General features: G+C 37.9%; 1 protein-coding gene across 2 annotated transcripts in view; it reads left to right on the plus strand.

Annotated features, from left to right (window-relative positions):
• The first annotated feature begins 18,137 nt into the window (after positions 1-18,137).
• CPXM2 (carboxypeptidase X, M14 family member 2) overlaps positions 18,138-19,004 on the plus strand; it is a 96,631-nt gene continuing 95,764 nt past the window's right edge. The window contains exon 1 of one of the 2 annotated variants that reach the window (XM_087932565.1): positions 18,138-18,872. In XM_087932565.1, the coding sequence (XP_087788691.1) occupies positions 18,536-18,872 (337 nt within the window). In that variant the 5' untranslated portion in view covers positions 18,138-18,535. The remainder of the gene's footprint in view (positions 18,873-19,004) is intronic. The other variant, XM_026704930.2, reaches the window with a different exon arrangement.

Genomic DNA, 19,004 nt, shown 5'->3' on the forward strand with positions numbered 1-19,004 from the left:
TTTCTCCAGATATTGTTCGCAAAGCATTCTGGAAACTTTGAATAAACCTGGCAGTCAATCTGTTGATAGCTGGCTAATGTAGTGCTTATGCTATATATCTGGTCCCATTTTTTTCTCCAGACCTGAAACTGTTCAGCTATGAATTGGAACCCATTCTCATTCTTTAGTTCTTGCACGGAGTTGTTGTCTAGATACAACCCTGGCCACTTTGAACACACTCGCCACAAAGTAAAAGCTAAACTATTAATTCAAGCAGCTTGTCCTTGTCTAAATGGAATTCCCCTTATGGCTTGAAGATTTAAAGTAGTGGTTAATAATGAGTGATGAAGGTCAGCTCTATTCCAGACAAGTAGGAGCTAAAACCTTTAAATCTCCATACCAATCCATGGCTTTTTTTTTTTTTTGTATATGTACAGAACTTTTCTCCACAGATATGAGTAAATATGGAAAGAAAGGAAATAAGTAACTGCAGTTTTGACTCCATTAATTGTTACTCTATTATAGGGGGTGGTGCTCATCTCCATTTTGAGACCATGAGTCAGTGCTGTCTGAAGACATTTCCAAAGTCAGGTGGCCAGCATGACGTTATGGAGTTTCCTCCCCACCGAAGTGGTACCTATTTATCTACTCGCATTTGCATGCTTTTGAATTGAGTAAGCATGAGGTATGCATTATTGGGCATTCATTTTCCTCTTTTATGATTAATGAGACAACTGTGCTGATACTTTATTGTGAAGCATCTCAAGTGAACTTCACTGCTAAGTGTGAAATTATGTGTGGATGTCACTGTTACTTTTGCTTATGTTAAAACTTGTTTGCACCATTTTGTCCCCAATCATTTTCTCCCCACTTTAAGTGAACTGCTCAAAGGAGCAAGTTTTAACAGCAGAAATCTGTTAAAATAATCAAAATTCCTAAAGGGAATTAGACCTGAGGCATATCATGTGGCTTCAAAATTGCTTGAGGTTGTTGTTTTTTTCTTTTCATACTTACATAGGACTTGTGCATCAATGGTGAGACCACAATGTATAATACTAGGATTAACAAACTCACCTTTGTAAAATCATACTGAAAGGTCATAATACACACCTTTCCCACACTGCTTTGAAATTTTGCAGGTGCACTTTATCATTTTCCTTAGTGACAATGTTATAATCCAAATAGCACCAGAAACATTTTGCTGAAATGTTATCTCCACAGCATGGTTAGAAAAAAAAATAAGAAAAGGTATTGCTCAATATGACACAGTGGATTAACAGTAATTGTAAAATCACTACAACTCATGACTGTTCTAACTGAGCTACTGGAACTCAGATGTAGCTCCTGGGCACAAATCACCTTTTGAAAAAGTATCTTCAGCTTCCATCCAACCCAGCTCAGTTTTCAATTTTTGGCATATCACATAGGGATTTGTGAAATTTGTATTCGGAATTCTCCTGCTACATCATTTTATTTTTGGTGTGCTTCACTGATCTGATGTCATCTTTGAAGACAGTGCAGTCTCATCCAGTGCTTTTGATGGCTTCATCTTGGTGAATTGCATAATAGGAAGTGTTACGTGCAAGTTGCTGATGGAAATCCCATCCAATGGAATCTTCCTTAGCCCGTTATGCTTGGCTAGTCCATTTCTCCACACAAAGTATTATGCAACAAGTCCAATATACCTTTCTGATCTTATATTGGCAATTAAAATTATCATTCCAATGAAAATGAACTTTTTATAATAGTATTTTTAATTGAATTTCTGATGACTTTTGTGAAACACCTCTGAAATGTTACTCAAATTCAAACTGTAATATAACTGGTATAGTTGAATTGTGCAATTGCATTGCTATGTTTTTGGCATTCACTTCTGGTATGAACCTGGAAGCCAAGAAAACAAATGGATCATCTAATAAGTCAATCCAGCATTCTCACTTGAGGAATAAATAGTCAAGCTCAAATTGTCCTACTTTAGACATATTTAGCTTTCCAGAAAAGGCCCTTATGCTGAGAAGAAAAAATGAGAATAACCAGAAAAAACTTGATAGATTCAGTTTCAGTAGAGATGAGTGCATACCATTGGTGGAGCTGAAGGACCAGGTTTGGGATGGTTCATGAAGAAAGTTATCTATATGGTCACTTAAAGTTGACAAAAACTTGATGGGGATCATCATCATTATAATCTGGTGTTTTGCTGATCTGATTTAACTTTTTATGTTATAGATTTGTGGATTAGCTATCCTTATTTCATTTTCAGTATAACATTCCTCATTTGTACCATATCTCATCCATTTCTTTTAATATAATGTATTAGTGAATTGTACTTATTGAATGATTTGCTTTTTCTATAATAAAGTTATCCAAATATTATATTTTCTTCTATTTTCTCTTTTAAATCTCCATTTAAAGGCGTTTATGGTGTGTGAACCTCTGCTGTGATGATAGCACAATTCACTTAGATCTGTGCTAAGTATCTGTATGCTACTGTAAGCCTATTTATATTGGTTTTTACTCCAGAATGCAACCCTATAGTATCCCTAGCAGCAGTATTTACTAAAATAGCTATTTCAAATGCTGTCTTAAATCTGCCTTTATTGTCTTTTAAATTTTATTTCATTTCAGAATTCTACCTTGCTAGTTGGTGAAGAGACTGCAGCATTGATCCTTTCACCAAATTGGTCCAGAATCCAGACATATTTTAATATTCAATCGCAGCAGGTTTTTGCCCTCTTTCAAGTTGTATTTATAAAAATTTAAAACTCTCTGCTATCAATAATAACCATCGATTTTGACACCAAATGTTCCTGCGTTATTTTTACTTGTTCTGCAAATGTGAATATGAAGAATTTTGTGACGCAGTTACCCTCCTTAATAAGATGTACACTTTGCCTCCCATAAACCAGTGAAACAAAAGAATATCTTTTTCAGCAACTATCTCATTTGCCTCAAAAAATACTCATGTCTCTGTATATAATGTCCAGTTATTTGTGATATCACCAAATATATTTATCTCTTCAAGAAAGCTAGCTATTATGCTGTAGATGCTGATTATATGCCACTGTCATTTTCAGTTTTTAGGTTTAAAAATTCCAATTTATTTTAATTGTATCTATATTACGTATGTTCATATAAATGAAAACTGTCTTTCTCTTTCCCTTATATATATTACACCCACACACTTCCACACACCCCATAAGTACCCACCTGGATGAACACAAAAATGCAGCAAAAAAGCTGAAACATACTTCCTCACTAGTCCAACACATGAAAGCAACAGTTCATAGCATTGACTTCAACGGCACCAAAACCCTAGGCGCTATAGAAAACCCCAGCCACAGAATTATCAGAGAAGCCATAGAGATTGGAAAAAAGACCCGAAAGCAGGAACTGAAGAGATGACTCCACCAGACTGTCAATTATCTGGAAGCCTGCACTCACAAATAAGAAAAATCTCCACACCACTAGCCAGGCAAACACCTGGCACAAACAGACCCCCCCGATACCTCCAGCTCAAACACACCCCAACCAGACACCCAGATGAAACCTAGCTTCATAATAAATGATAGCCGTCCATTTACTTGGAGCCAAGCTGCACTAAAAGCCTCCAATACAGGAAACACAATGTTGCCAGCCAATCAAGACAAAAGAAAGCTACAAAACAGACAGAAGATATTAGAAACACCAATCAAGCAGAACACAGCAAATTCCAAGACCAATAAACACAGACCAAGACTCCCAACCAATCAGGATGAAGAAAAAACTATTCTGGTACAGCAGTAGGCTAGCACCAAATTTAAAACAGAAACGGCTGTGGAAGTCTGACTCACAGACGAACACAATACAGAAGCCTGATGATGGCAGATGAGATTCTGCCGAAATGTTGCTACAACTTTAAAAGCACAACTATAATAACGTGGGAAAATACCTGAACAAAGCTGAATACCATACATACATACATACATACATACATACATACATACATACATACATATATGCCAACTTTTTGTAATATAAGTGATATTTGTAAAAAAAAAAACACTTAACATATATGATGACAACTGATATTTATAAGGAGTGAGAAATTTTAAGCTTTTGACATAAAGCAGTCGGAGATAGGGCTCAGTAAACAGAGAAAGCATACTTAATGACATTTGAACTTTGAAAAAGAAAGGTCTCAATGTTTAAACACAGATTGCTGCGTATTTTTCAAAAGTGCTTCCTTTCTCTGTGGGTGTAAATTTTACCTCTGTTGACAGCAGGTATAAATGGTTATTGTGAAGAATATGAATGTTTAAAAAGTGTAATTCCAGTTTCTTTCCCTATTGTACAGTTCATGATATACTGCAAATTTTAAGTACTTAGGAATAGAAGCTTTCTACAATATCACAAAAATGTTATTTTTAGCAATGCTTTGTTGCCAAAATATATACAAAACACATGGCCTTTTCAAAGAGTTAGTATTCTGTCATTTAAAATTCAGTCTTAGAAAACTGCTCTAAACTGATTACTAGAGTGTTAAGTGTCTTAATAGTTTACACAGAAATAAATGTAAAATGTATACATAATGTAATTCTCTGGATTATTCATACATTATTTTTTAAACAGATAGGTTCCACATTGACTTTGAGGAATGCAATTAATTTAGATTTTTCAAATGAAGTAAAGTAAATATTTAAACAATCTTCAGCTGTGAATGGGTTACGGTCTGCTGTGAAATGTAGACTCATTCTATAAGACATTTCATCTGTATTGTATGTCTTACTATCAAGCACTACTCCATAGTAATCTTCATAATTCAAAGCGAAGTCTTTTTAAATATACTTAGGAATGTACAGACAACATGCAATACATACATTTCTTTCCAGGAATTAATTTCTTTATTTGATTTATAAGCTAAAGGTAAAGGTTCCGCTCGCACATACATGCTAGTCGTTTTTGTCTCTAGGGAGTGGTGCTTATCTCCATTACAAAGCTGAAGAGGCAGCGTTGTCCGAAGATGTCTCCATGGTCACGTGGCTGGCATGACTAAACACCAAAAGCGCACAGAGTGCTGTTACCTTCCCACCAAAGTGGTCCCTATTTGTCTACTTGCATTTTTACATGCTTTCAAACTGCTAGGTTGGCAGAAGCTGGGACAAGTAACGGGAGCTCACTCCATTATGCAGTGCTAGGGATTCAAACCACTGAACTGCCGACCTTTCTGATAAACAATTTTATTTGATTTATACCCTACCTTTCTTGCAGAAGTTTCAAACAATATATACAGCACTTCTTCCTCCACGTTTTCTTCCAATATTAATGCTTTGTGGCAGGTTAAGTTGAAAGGTAATGAGTGGTCCAAATCTAATAATGACTTTTCATGGCTGATGGATAAATTAAATATCAAGTATAATCTGACACCTTGACCACTACATTACATTTCACTGTTTGTTAATTTGAAATGGCTGACCAAATACAAACATACTTTTCAAATAGACAGCTATTTAAAGTTACAATTGCCAAAACATCTTAAGGAGATAATCATGTGAGTGGATTCAAACAGCTTGACACAATGGTCAGATGTGAGAGATTCCACTCTATACCGTACAATGGACATCTCTGCATTTACCGAATACCAGAGGTAGAAAACCTGGCTCACATCCTATTTGATTGTTACCTGTATAAGAGGGTGAGAGACAGGAAGCTTGGTCTACATACTAAACAAATGAATCATTGGTATCCCTATATAGAAACAACTTTATGTGTGGCCAGAATCTGAAAAAAGCATTTAACACAGCACAGTACTTAAGCAAAATGGTTCAGCTGAGATCAGCATATGTGGGACTGATTGGGGTAGATTGTAGGGATGACACAGAAATATAATTTTATCATATTTTATTTATCTCTATATTAAATTATTGTATTTTATTCTAATTTAATTTTAAACTGTATTTTATTCTAATTTCATTTTAAATTGTTTTTATCAGATTTTAGTAATAATTTGTGTCTGGAACTCTGCACTTCGATATGGCCCAAGGGCTAATCAATAAAATAAACTTAAATCCAATAAAGTAAACTTAAACTGTTACCATTTAAGAGTGTAGATGGGAAGGAAAGCAAGCAACATGATTGAATATTCTTTTCAGAATAACAGCATGTACATTTGCTTTCTGTTTGCAGGGGTTTCGTCCCATTTTATGATGAATCAAATAAAAAAGGCAAGCCTCTGCCTGCCATTACAATCTACAATGGTTGGTAATCTATACTGAAGCTCAGGTTCAAGTTGGAACAATGCAAATTTAAAATAATTCATGCTACATGTGTACTTACAATGTGATACATGAATAAAGACATATACTGAGCAGTACATAAATTCCAGAGAAACTACCTCGGCTCTAAATCTGAAATCCAATGCTTTTAAGATCAAACATTTTTAAAAAAACCAGCTAAGAGGTCTGCCAAAGAACTTTTATAAGAAAAATGTACCACTAGTGATAATTGAAGAGGGACACCAGGAACTTTATGCATTTAATCATAAGGGGTGGGTTGGTATAAAGCCCCACACACACACTTTGTAGGACTGCAGTCAAGTCAAGAGAATTACTAGCCAAATTAAAGGTGAGGGCTGACATTTTTAAGTATTTCTAATGTTCACCATAGAAAATGTGGAACTCGGTGATTCTTGCTCCTATTAGGTTCTTAAGTTGTTTTGAAATGTTACTACATCTTTCAGCTGCACTTTAGAAAGCCAAGAATTTGAGTCTGAATTTGAATTTGAATCCCACAAAATGGGATTGTGGTTACATTTCCCAAGTCCAACAGCAACAAGAAGAGACACAGAATAAAATGCAGGAAGCAGTAGCAGAGTCGAGTTATGGAGCATACAACTGTACCATAATCCAAAACCTAGCAGGCTTGTGGTTCTCTATTTATCTTCCTTCAATATACATTTTAATTTGCTTAAAGACCAGTCCAACAATACAGTCAGCCAACAGAAACAAATAAGAGCCCATTTATATTTTCTTTTCCACTAGTTGGATGATATAGCATCAGTAGAACCGCAACAGTATGGTTCCCACCCTCATGTTCTCTTTATCTAGCTACAATCGTGTCCAAAAATCCTGCTCATCACAATTCAGATCCTGAGCGACATTACTTTGCACCCAGTCTAAAAGATTGAGTTCAGTACAAATCTCTTATCAGCCCCAAAACTAATTTGATAAATGGTAAATGTGATTTTATTCCCAAGAGTTGTTTCTTTGACTGCAATTGCCAGGATCCTTTTTATTTAATAAAATAAAAGACAACAAATTATCAAAAATATGAATCATTATAAAAATATAGCAGAAATTTCACAACAATAAATATTTATAATGTACACAGTTCAACACACACACACATGCACACACACAAATATGCTAGAGAATCTATGATCCCTTGGACCCTGGTTTCAGAGATATTTTCATATTTAAAAGGAGAAAGGGAAGGACCAAAGGCGGGCAAAAGAATCTGAGACTAGAAGAGACTACCTACTTCCTGCCAGCTTGAATATGGCTGACTACCCTCTGGCAGGCAATGGCAGGACCAGTTTACCTGACCTCCTTCCTCACTTAATGATCATAACTGGGACCAGAATCTCAGTTATTGAGCTAGATGCCTATGTAACTGCTTTGTTCAACAATTGCATTCCCAACACTCTCTGTTATGCTCATTAAATGATATTCTGAGTCATTAAGCAAGCAGGGCGAAAGAGTCCCTTGTTGAAGGATTTCAGCTCTTCTCCCTGAATGGAGTGGACATCCTTTGATAGGCTTCAGCCACGTTGCTGAAATATCCAGGCTATCAGTAGCTTCAGAAGAATAATTACATTTATCTTGCTTGAAACCAAGCTAGAATTTGTAGCCATTTTTCCCCCTACAAAATATATTTTGCAGTTGAAGGTTTCCCATTAATCTTGTCTCTACTACCTCATTCTTTGAACTGACATATCTATCCACTTATTTAAACACTGAACAACTAAAAAATAGGTGAAGTGGATCCCCACTCTTAAAGCTCCTTGAAAATTCCCAGGGGAGCAAATAATTACAAATAGCTCTGTATTAAAGAGCGTAAATTTTGCCCTGGAGCATCACAGTTTTATCGAGTGATGAATTTTGTAGACTTTGGAAGTAAATTATTTATTAGTTGTAACTTTTAGTGATTTATATGAAGCCAATAATATTGGCTGTTGTTCCACGATCCATGTAATGATTACCTCAGTCATGTACACAAAATGATAAAAATATAGAAATCTGTCAGGTTTTCTGATTCAGGCTACAAACTCAACCAAGTGCCAAGGATTGCTACTGCAGTGTCAAGCTTCACACAACTGAATAATCTCCTTCACTCCTTCTCTCTCCCTCCCTCTCTCTCTCTCCTTATTTACCTACCAATGTACTTACTATGTACTATGAAGCTTCAGCAGAACCAACTCTAAGTGAGTTATAAATTAAATAATAAAATAACCACAAACAGAAAACACAATGTCATATATTACAATAAAAAAGTAACAATTAGCACAGAGCCTCTCAATAATTGGGAAAATATTCCACAACATCATTAAGATCCTTCTCCAGAGGCTCTTTAAATCCACCAGGTATTCACCAACTTCTTAAAGATCATTAGGGAAATGACTGGTGTATGTTTTATAGGCAACTATTCCACAGGAGAGCCTTCCCCAGATAATGCTAATTTCTAAGTGCCCTTTTCCCCAACTTCCCAGTTGAAAAGGACTGTGAACATGCACTGTCTGCAGGCAGATTCTATGTGGAGCTCTCAGTCTTGGAGATAACCAGGTTCTAGTTAAAGGTTCTATAGATGGTAAACAGAACTTTAAATTGCATCTGGAAACAAACTGGTATCTAGTGCAGATCCATACGACAGGTGTTATGTGACAGGAATAAGTAAGAAACAGGAAACTGAATTCTATCTCAGTTGAAATTTTTGGATGGTTTTTAAGGACAGCTCCATGTAGATAATTTTGCAGTTGTCTAAATAAGAAGCAATATAGCAGGGCTGTCAAGCTTCCGGCCCTCAGGCTGAATGCATCATGTGCTGGTCCCACCCACGTTCAGTTTAGCAAAGGGGAAAAAAGTACTGATATGTCATGTGACACAGCTGTGATGATGTGACTTTGACACCCCTGCAATATAGGAATAAGGGCCCTGTGCCCCTATCCCAAGACAGACCTTTTTCCTTCCACTTCTACATATTCTGTCCTTAATTGAATTGCTACAAAATTCCCTTAAAGTTTGGTGAAACGTATGCAACAAAATAAGCATTCCAATTCATGATTGCATCTTGGTGTACCTTATTGTTCCCTTAGGCAGATTGATGGAGAATGATCCTTTACCCAACAGATTGAGTTCTCTTCTAACATTTTGGTGTGTTTGAATGTATCTTGTTGCCATGCTCAGAGAAAAGGATACTGTATATGTGCCCCAAAATAAGATGTGTATCCAGCTCGAAATGAATAATTTTTGTACTTGCAAAGGACCCTGAGCTTAGTTATGAAACAAATTATATTAAAATGTATACAAATCAAGTTGATTCATGCATGGAACAGAAACTAAATCACTACAATATAACTAAAAACTCTCTCATCTATAATTCAATTTTTGGTGACCTCATGGGCATATTCAAATGTGTTTTTATTTTTTTGCAAAAATGCAAACGTAGTTTACCATTGTTGCCTTCACATTCCCAGTCCTGCTGGCAATCTCCCATCTAAGCAGCTGTAACTCTGCTATGTTTCTCAAGATCAGCCAAGGTCAGTTAGATGCTGTCACTACAAATGCACACACACATAATTTGCAGCATATATGAAATCACGCCAGAATTCATCTCCCAAATGTTTTATTGTATTACTGAATGAATGAATGAGATTATTCATTATGAATCTGGGTTTGGTTATTTTTTATACAGATTGATGGCTACCAAGAAGAGATCAAGTTTTATTACAAAAAGACACTTTATTGCATAATTATATGCAAAATAGTATCAAACACACTATTTCAATCATTCTGAAGCTTTGTTTATTTATATTTATAACAGTTTGTTCTTTACTTTTCAATATTAATTAATCCCTTTTAGTTGGACTTCACTTTGAAAGTTACTTTATTTGTCTTTAAAAACTTTGCCTGAAAACTAACCTCACCCTTCTTCACCTCACTCTTCTTATTCTTACTTCTTGATTATTTAGCTGTTATGTCTCCTCTTGGAAATTCAAACGAACAAACATAAAGCAGCCGTTTCACAATCAAATCAAACTGAAGGAAATAACAAGATAACGACTGGCAGAAACTGTTAGGACTCCCCTTCGAAATTCAAACAAACAGAGAGCTCATTGCTGTAACGTCCTCATTCAAAATTGTCATTTTGTTCCTGGCGAAAAGCACCAGCTTAGCTGTGTCCTTTTATACCCATTAAGGCAACGTGCTAATTAACTGGCTTGCCCTTCAGGTTAACGTTTCCTGGTTCTGACGTCAATCCACGATCTAACAGTCATCAGAGTCAAAACTCCCAACAGGACCGATCCTTCCAATCACAACACTATCCCCCACTGCAGGGCCCTTCCCCCGAGTCTGATGATTAACTTGACGATGTTTCGTTGACAATCCCACTCTGTCTCCCACAGCCAATGGAGGCGTCGCTCGTTCCAATTGTCTCAGGTGGTCTACACATTGGAGACTTGGAAAAGAAATACCGTTCTGCGACCAAGCCACCAACGGATTGTGCAACCGCAACCAGGACATTCCGAGCACCAAAGGGAGATGAAGGTTCGAGGTGATATAAAAACTTATCGCCTCCTCATGATCCCCAATGATCATACGCACTGGCTGGGTGGCGAAACGAATGGGCCCAGACTTGAGCTCACGCCCATCCACGGTTTCCACCTTAATGGGTGGATGTACAGCAACCAATGGGATCCCATAGTGCATAGCAAAAGCTCGGTCCATAAAGCTGGTTGTAGCCCCTGAGTCCACCAACACAACAGCGGGAATTCCCTCCTTCTGTGACTGTAGAAAAATTCGAGTGTCCAAAAGTAAATGCTGAGGAGGGCCAGGATTTACTTCAGCAATTTGAGGTGGGGATGTGAAATGTGTCCGACCAAGGGTTTCCTTGAGGTCAGGTCTACCCTGTTTTCCTGACGAGCCAAGAGTGGTTTCAGGTACGGGTCTGCGGGTCCCTCTCCATTTGCAGGAATTAACAAAATGTCCCAGACCCCCGCAACAAAGGCACAAGCCTTCCTGGAACCTTCTCGAACGTTCTCGCACCATTAAGCGAGGGTGGAGTGCGCCTAACTCCATCGGCTCCTCAACATTAACCGTGGGTTGGAAAACTCTCGGTGGCGTGGGTTGTGCACGAGGAAACGAAGATGGTTCCATACCTAGCCGTTTGCGTCCACGTTGCTGTAAATGAGCTTAAATTCGTAAGCACTGAACTATCAATGCATCCAAAGTTAAAGCCCTCTCTGCATGGACCAGCTCATCTTGGATGGCATCAGACAAGCCTTCCTGGAATGCAGCCATATGAGCCGGTTCGTTCCAGTTAGAGTCCAAACACAGCAAACGAAATTCTGCAACGTATTCCTGCAGGGAACGTTTCCCCTGATTAATGTCCCATAACCGTCTGTCCACAGTTTGTATCTTAATTGGGTTCTCAAACATCACTCTCATTTGTTGAAGAAAACCCTGGAAATCATTCAACAACGGGCTATCTTGAACTAACAAGGGGGTAGCCCAATTAGCAGCCTGCCCAGATAAAAGGCTAAGAATAAATCCTGTCTTAGCCCGATCATTTGGAAAGTTTTCAGGCCTCAAGGACATAAATAATTGACACTGCCCCAGAAATGCTGGAAACATGTCCATTTGTCCTGAAAATTTCTCCGGCATGGATACTGGGCTTTTCCTCTCAGGAGGGGCAGGGGGAACAGCAGCAGGGCTTGGTAAGCTGGAAACATAATTCAGCAATTGTGTTACCTGATTCTGAAGCGTCACATTGCTTTGCAGTAGCTGATTAATTTGTTGTTGTTGCTGCTCTACCAAACGCTGCAGTTGATTTAAATCCATCTTGCTTGAAAGATGGTTTGTTTGGGCCAGGAACAATAATGTTATGTCTCCTCTTGGAAATTCAAATGAACAAACATAAAGCAGCCGTTTCACAATCAAATCAAACTGAAGGAAATAACAAGATAACGACTGGCAGAAACTGTTAGGACTCCCCTTCGAAATTCAAACAAACAGAGAGCTCATTGCTGTAACGTCCTCATTCAAAATTGTCATTTTGTTCCTGGCGAAAAGCACCAGCTCAGCTGTGTTCTTTTATACCCATTAAGGCAACGTGCTAATTAACTGGCTTGCCCTTCAGATTAACGTTTCCTGGTTCTGACGTCAATCCACGATCTAACAGTCATCAGAGTCAAAACTCCCAACAGGACCGATCCTTCCAATCACAACATTTAGCTGTGTCAATGCTTTCTTAATTGTTGAATTATTTTTGGAATTCTCTTCTCTCACTTTCTCCCTCTTCTTCCACTTTTTCTCCCCTTTCCAACTTCTTCCTTCACTTCTGTTGTTTCTTCCATCTTCTTCCTTCAAGCAAATGAGGTTGGTCCACCTAAGAGAATAGTAATTGTGGTTCTTTTATCAACATTCCTGTCTATACCAGCCTTCATCTTTCTCCTCTGTGGGAATCAGAAATCTCTCTTGATGTCTCTTGTCTTCTTATCTAGCTTCTTGTGGATTCTACATAGCTTTCAATTTTCTCCTTTGTCTAGCCCTGGCAACAATATTCATTCTTAATGGACTCTACCTAATAATGGGTTGGATGAAATAACAATACTAATTTCTTCCTCCAACCTTGTTTCCCAAGCCAGCTTTGCCTGGAACATCTAAGGCATGGTTGTCCAACTTTTTGGTTTGCCTGAGCGAACTAAAAGTGAAGAGGGAGAAAGTGAGTGAAGAGGAATTGTCTTGAGCCACATATAAAATATATCACATAAATATATTAAAAGTTTATGATCTTTCAGGGTCCCATAACTAGCTGTTCAGGACTGCATGTAGCCCATGGGTCATGGATTGGACACAATTGCTCTAACGTTTTCAGACTGCTAGACTGCTGATTATATCTTCTTCACACTGGTCTCCTTATTTACATCCATACCTCCAACAGCAATCTTCCTTCTCACAACTTCTTTCTCTTTTTTTTTCGGGGGATGTCTTATGAGCATTTTTTTATTAGATTTATGATTTCTAGTCTTCTGCATTCTATCTACCTTTAATTTGCTCTTGTGATATTCTTACAACCAGCAGCCTCTTTTTTAAAACTAGCAAATCTACTTAACTGCTAGGTTTCAGCTTTCATTATTTCATATTCCTTAGCTGCTTCTCCTTTCTAGAAAGGTGCTTATCCATGGGCTACATGGCATCCACCCTTGGTAGGAAAGACCAAGAATAGCTAATGATTTTGTTGAGAGATGTGTAGAGGCTTACAGAACTCTATTTATAGTTAGATTATTTTATTTATTTTTTTAAATTCACTTTGTGTTTACATGCTGTAAATATGAGTGAAGGAGTTACCAGGACCATTACTGCTTTCAAACAGTTTCTGGATGTTACTATCTTCAACAGATAGCATTATTTGATCTTATCCAACCAACACATTCCAAACTGGGGAAGTCACAAGGTTGCATCACAGATGCTTCATTGATATATAGTGGAAAACACTAATGTGCAAATTCAGGATAATCATGCAGAACACCTAGCCAAAGCATTGAAGCTTGAAATATAACATGTATGTTCTGTTCCACATTTAAAATAAAAGTTCAGTGCCATCATTTTGAGTATTTTGGATTGTTCTGAGCAGTGTCGCAGTATTTTTATTTCATATTTTCAGGTTTAGATTTTAAAATCTCTCTGTCCCTTTTTTCAATATTCTCAACTTAGATTATATAAACCAATGGTTAGTAAGGAGATGGTTAAGATCTGAAGACATGTTATAGGTCCTGCTGTATGGCTGCTAGCCGTAGGCACAAATTCAGTGGCAAAATTTGGGTTAGGGTTAGGTCAGAATCTCAGAACATACGGACCAAGATGGTTGAAGATGGGGTGAATTAACTCTGTGTTCCTTTGTTATTTATCATTTTTATGATGTTTGTCTACAATATGGTTAATCTGAGACATGTTCTTCTATCATGACCTATTCTTGTTCTCTCTTCCTGGTAGGCTAGCTACATGATAATCTTTCCCTAGCTCTATAAAACATTTCTTATAAATAACTATTCTTTCTGTCACAGTTGTATTGTTTCCTTTGTTAATCTTTGCTCCAATTCCAGCTCTCAGGAGCATTGACATACACATATAGAATGCTTCAATATCAGCATTCAGTAAATGTACAAGAAGGTTTCATAAATAAAACAGTGGGACTCTCATGAGCAATGAAGAAAAACTTGGAGAAAAAAAGCAAACCAAAAAGGAATCAAGAAATTTTCAGCCTGTTTGGAAGGGGCAAGGATCAAAACCCTCCCTCTGGTCATTCAGAGTGAAAATACTCCTTTGACATTCAAAGTGAAAATACTTTCTAGGAATCACCATTGTGCTAGACAAGGAGAGACGCCCAATTTAGGAATAAAGAGCCTGGGTTGCTGGAAAACACAGAGCAGCTAAGATTATCTGGCAGCGAGTGAAGCCGTTCCTCTGAATTTAAAAGATTTAGATCATGCCAAAGAAATTTGGAAAATTTTCTCAGACTTACAGAAAAAAGAATCCACAGTCTCCAAAATGCTTTTCAGAAAGCAATTTGAAACAAGTGTCTGGAGAATATCATTATGTACAATAAATCAAATAATAGATATTGCAAGTCAGCTTAAAAGGAACAAATGCCTCTAATGGGAGGACAGTTGGTTGTCTTCATTTTAAGTTCATTACCATTGCTATGGTACACGTAGTAGATGTGAAATATGAATGTGGGTATTATTTTCATCATAGTAAATCACTTGGAAAACTGTAATATGCATAACTATCCTGGGCAAGATGAAGTTCTCAGTCAAGAATCTGGCTGTAAAGCCAAGAAAAAAGAAAGAGATTAACTTCGGTCCCATGAAAATGGCCAAAGAAGTAGATAGAACAATTAGTATCAGAGCAAATAGACCTAACAAACAGCATCTGTTTTTATCCTGCAACAATTGTTAATTCTGTTAAAGAGAAAAAATGATCTATTGAATTCAGTGAGTGTACATCTTTTTATTTGGCACTCTGGGCAAACAATTACCACAACACAGAGAGGTCTATACAATTCTACTCTAGATTAGGCAAACAAGAAAGGGTGTAGTAACTATAATTTGTGTCACTTTTGTTCTGGATTTAGGTCTATCACACAAAAGGCAACAAAAACCGTTAAAAAAAAATAGCTTGCACTTGCTAAGAAGGTAGTCAGGAGTGGTAAACTCCATAAAGGATTAAAAATATTTCTTTTGACTATTTTTAATGCAGGTTGAGTCGCAGTCAGTAGCCATTATAGACAACTTCACCATATCCTTTTGTGGCTTTTTGAAAATGAAAATAAAAGGATCAGGGAGCTTATTCTGAGTTTCAACTGATTCCCATAAATTTAACATTTTATAACTTGTAACAAGTTGTTCAATTCTATACACTGAATTAGCCTTGAGATATAGTCCACCTAGAACGTTCTGATGGGAAATTCCAGGAGAGGGTCTTTGGTTGCACTCTTCAAGTAAAATGTTTTCCATTTCGTGGACTTCTAAGCTACAAAGTTTCTTATTTTTATTTTTTTCTTATTATTTTTTTCTTAAACAAGAATAAAACTATAAGAATCCCTTTGAGCAAAATAACTTAGCAAACAATTTGACTTAGTTCTGTAAACATAAAGAGAACAAAATATGAATCTACATAGGTAAACATCCTATTTAAAAGTATCCAATATCTTGACTGTCAATCTTTTAAAGTGTCATAATCAGAGGTGGTATTCAGCAGGTTCTAACCAGTTCTGGAGAACCAGTAGCAAAAATTTTGAGTAGTTCAGAGAACTGGCAATACCACCTCTGACTAGCCCTGCCCCCATCTATTCTCTGCCTCTCGAGTCTCAGCTGATCAGTTGGCTTTTCTTTTGTTGCCCTGCACAGGAGAATGGAGCTGGAAAGCAGGTTAGTGGGGTGGGGAGGGAATGGGATTTCGCACTAACTTTTCCCTGCTATGCCCACCAGGCCACGCCCACAGAATCGGTAGTAAATTTTTTTGAATCCCACCACTGGTCATAATCTTTGTCAGCCATTCAGTTGTTTCAACCCTCAGCCACTCTATGGATCAGCATTCTCATGCCCCTCTGTTTCATGTTGCCTCCTTCAGATCTTCCATAGTCATTGTAGCGTCATCTTTTATAGTGGGCAGCCAGTGGGGACTAGGGTGGCACTTCTCTTTTTTCTGCTGATCACTCCCAACATGATTGACTTTTTGAGTGAGTCAGTTCTCATGACATGACCAAAGTGTGACAGCCTCTGTTGGTGATCTTGGTTTCAAATGGTATTTTTTGGTGAAAGTCACTCTAGGGCTTATTTGTTATTTTGCAGTCTGTGGCATACTTAATAGTCACCTCTAGTACCACAGTTTAGATGCATCTACCCGTCTCCTTTCTGTCTTTTCCAGAGTCCAAGTCACGCAGCCATAGGTAGCAATTGGAAAAAAATATTGTGTTAACTAATCTGCATTTGGTTGTGAGATTGATGTCTTTACTTTTCCAGAAGTTATTCATGCTAGAGATGAATGTGGAGGGTGTCAAGGGTGTTAAACTCAAGGCCCACAGACAGGAACCAGCCCGCAGGGTGCTTAGATCTGGCCTACAGGGCCACTCTGGAAACAGTGAGGGACAGGCCCACAATGTCTCTGCCAGTGAAAACAGAGCTTTGTGTTTGCTGGCAGAGGGCTCCAGAAGGCCATCACAGTCTAAAACGGAGCTCAGGAGGGCCACACACAGAACCGGTCAGAACCTGCTGAATACCACCTCTGGACTGCAGGAGCTGTGTTTTCACTGGAAGAGGTGTGCAGGAAGCAGTTGCCATCAAAAATGGAGCTCTCCCTGGTCTTGCCTTCCTCCACTGGAGACAATGCATCCCCCATGCCCCGTCCAGGTCATCATAGGTGTCCCTGACAAGAGTGATGATGAGCTGGCCATGCCTACCCTGGCCACATCCACCTGGCCTCCAAGGTTAAACACAACTCTGATGCGGCCCTCAATTAAATCGAATTTGACAACCCTGTTCTACGTGATATATGCCTCCTGATCTCAGGGCTGCAGTCACCACTTTTGTTGATTTTAGAGACCAGAAGATGAATTCCTTCACTGTTTCAATGGTCTCATTGAAACAGCCAGGAGGTCACACTGCTTGGTACCATATCTTTGAACTGATCCATAAAGGGTTTTTTGGGAGATAGAATGGAGTAGGTCCCAAGTCTTTCTCCAGGACAGAGCTGTGTTGGGCAGTATAATAAGGCTTATACTGTTTACCCACCACCATTACATTGAGGTTCAATTGGACTTTGCGGGGGGTGGGGGGGGCTTTACAATGTAGTCCTATGCATTTCTACTAAAAAGCAATAGGCTTATTCTCAGTTTATTGTGGCACAGGCACAATATTAGTCTCTCTCAGATGTTAAGGGGACAGACTGTACGAATGAAAAAATACCACTTTTCTATGCTGATGATGATCTGCACCTGTTTTCTTTCAAATGCTTGAAGGATAATAAGCATTTTCATGAGTCTGCTTTCCTGTTTTCTAGAACAAGAATGCAACCTTCATGTTCTGCTGGAGATTCCGGCTGCACCAGAGGAGAAAACATTTTTCCATTTCTTCTTCAGTTTCGTCTGAAGAAGAAGTAAACACATTACTGTCTACACAATCCAGGCAAGACAAAGGACACAATTTGTAAAAAGGAATTGGATACCAAGGCTTGTGGCCAACTCACTTTCTGCCCAACCCCTACTTTATTGAATAAACAATGTCCAGACTCAGTATTACAGCAGCATTCAAAGACCCAGAATCTTAGAAGCCACGAGTTTAATTGAATTTTTAATGGGGAGTAGGGAGGGGGCAAAAGTGAGGGGGAGAAAAACAATCTCTTTAAAAGCTTGGGATGGAAAAAATCACACCTGTCAAGTATGTCTCTTTTCCTATATGCCTACATATGTGTTTGACTCTTAAGCTCTGCTGATCACATGAACTGTAGCTGTTTTCTCCTCCCTCTGCTTCCACTCCACACTCCTATTTCATTAGCTGCAACTTTTGCAAACTATTCCCAAAGCAGAAGCTCTAATTGCAGACTTTGCTCTTCATCTTGGATTTTACTAGCAAATAACTTTTTCTTTCTTTCTCTTTCTTTCTTTCTTTCTTTCTTTCTTTCTTTCTTTCTTTCTTTCTTTCTTTCTTTCTTCTTTTTCCTTGCTCACTTGCTTTTATCTTTCTTTTTCACTCTACTTAAAGTTAGTCTGGAAAAGTGCTACATTGTTTTAGCACAACATAAACATGATGAAAAAGGTTCCCATTTTCAAGAAATCCTTTCTTCAGTTCTACCTTGTCTTTTGTTATTTTGATCTGATACTGCATGGCTTTATCACATGGGCTCTCCCCATGGAGGACCAGGACTACTACCTACAAGAAATCCTCAATAGGAATCACTATTATTCTTATCCGGATCCCAATGAGGACTTGTCACCTTTCACAGAGCAACCAAGAGAAAAAGACTTGAAACCTTCTGCAGAAATAGAAGAATCTCCAAGATTCAAACCAGGCAAGAAAGAGTACAAATCAAAGAAAGCTATCAAACCAAAAAAGGATAAATCAACTCTGGAAACACCTCCAGGTAACTTTCTTCCTTTGTTTTCAAATTGTAACATTCTAGATGGGTCTCAAGGGAGCTCTACTTTCCAATATAAACTCATACACAATACAGCCTCTAATGCAAAAAAATTAAACAATTTGTAATTAAAAACAG

The sequence above is a fragment of the Pseudonaja textilis genome, chromosome 4 (genome assembly GCF_049901715.1).
Source record: "Pseudonaja textilis isolate UNSWEBS1 chromosome 4, rPseTex1.2, whole genome shotgun sequence".
NCBI classification, from domain to species: Eukaryota; Metazoa; Chordata; class Lepidosauria; order Squamata; family Elapidae; genus Pseudonaja; species Pseudonaja textilis.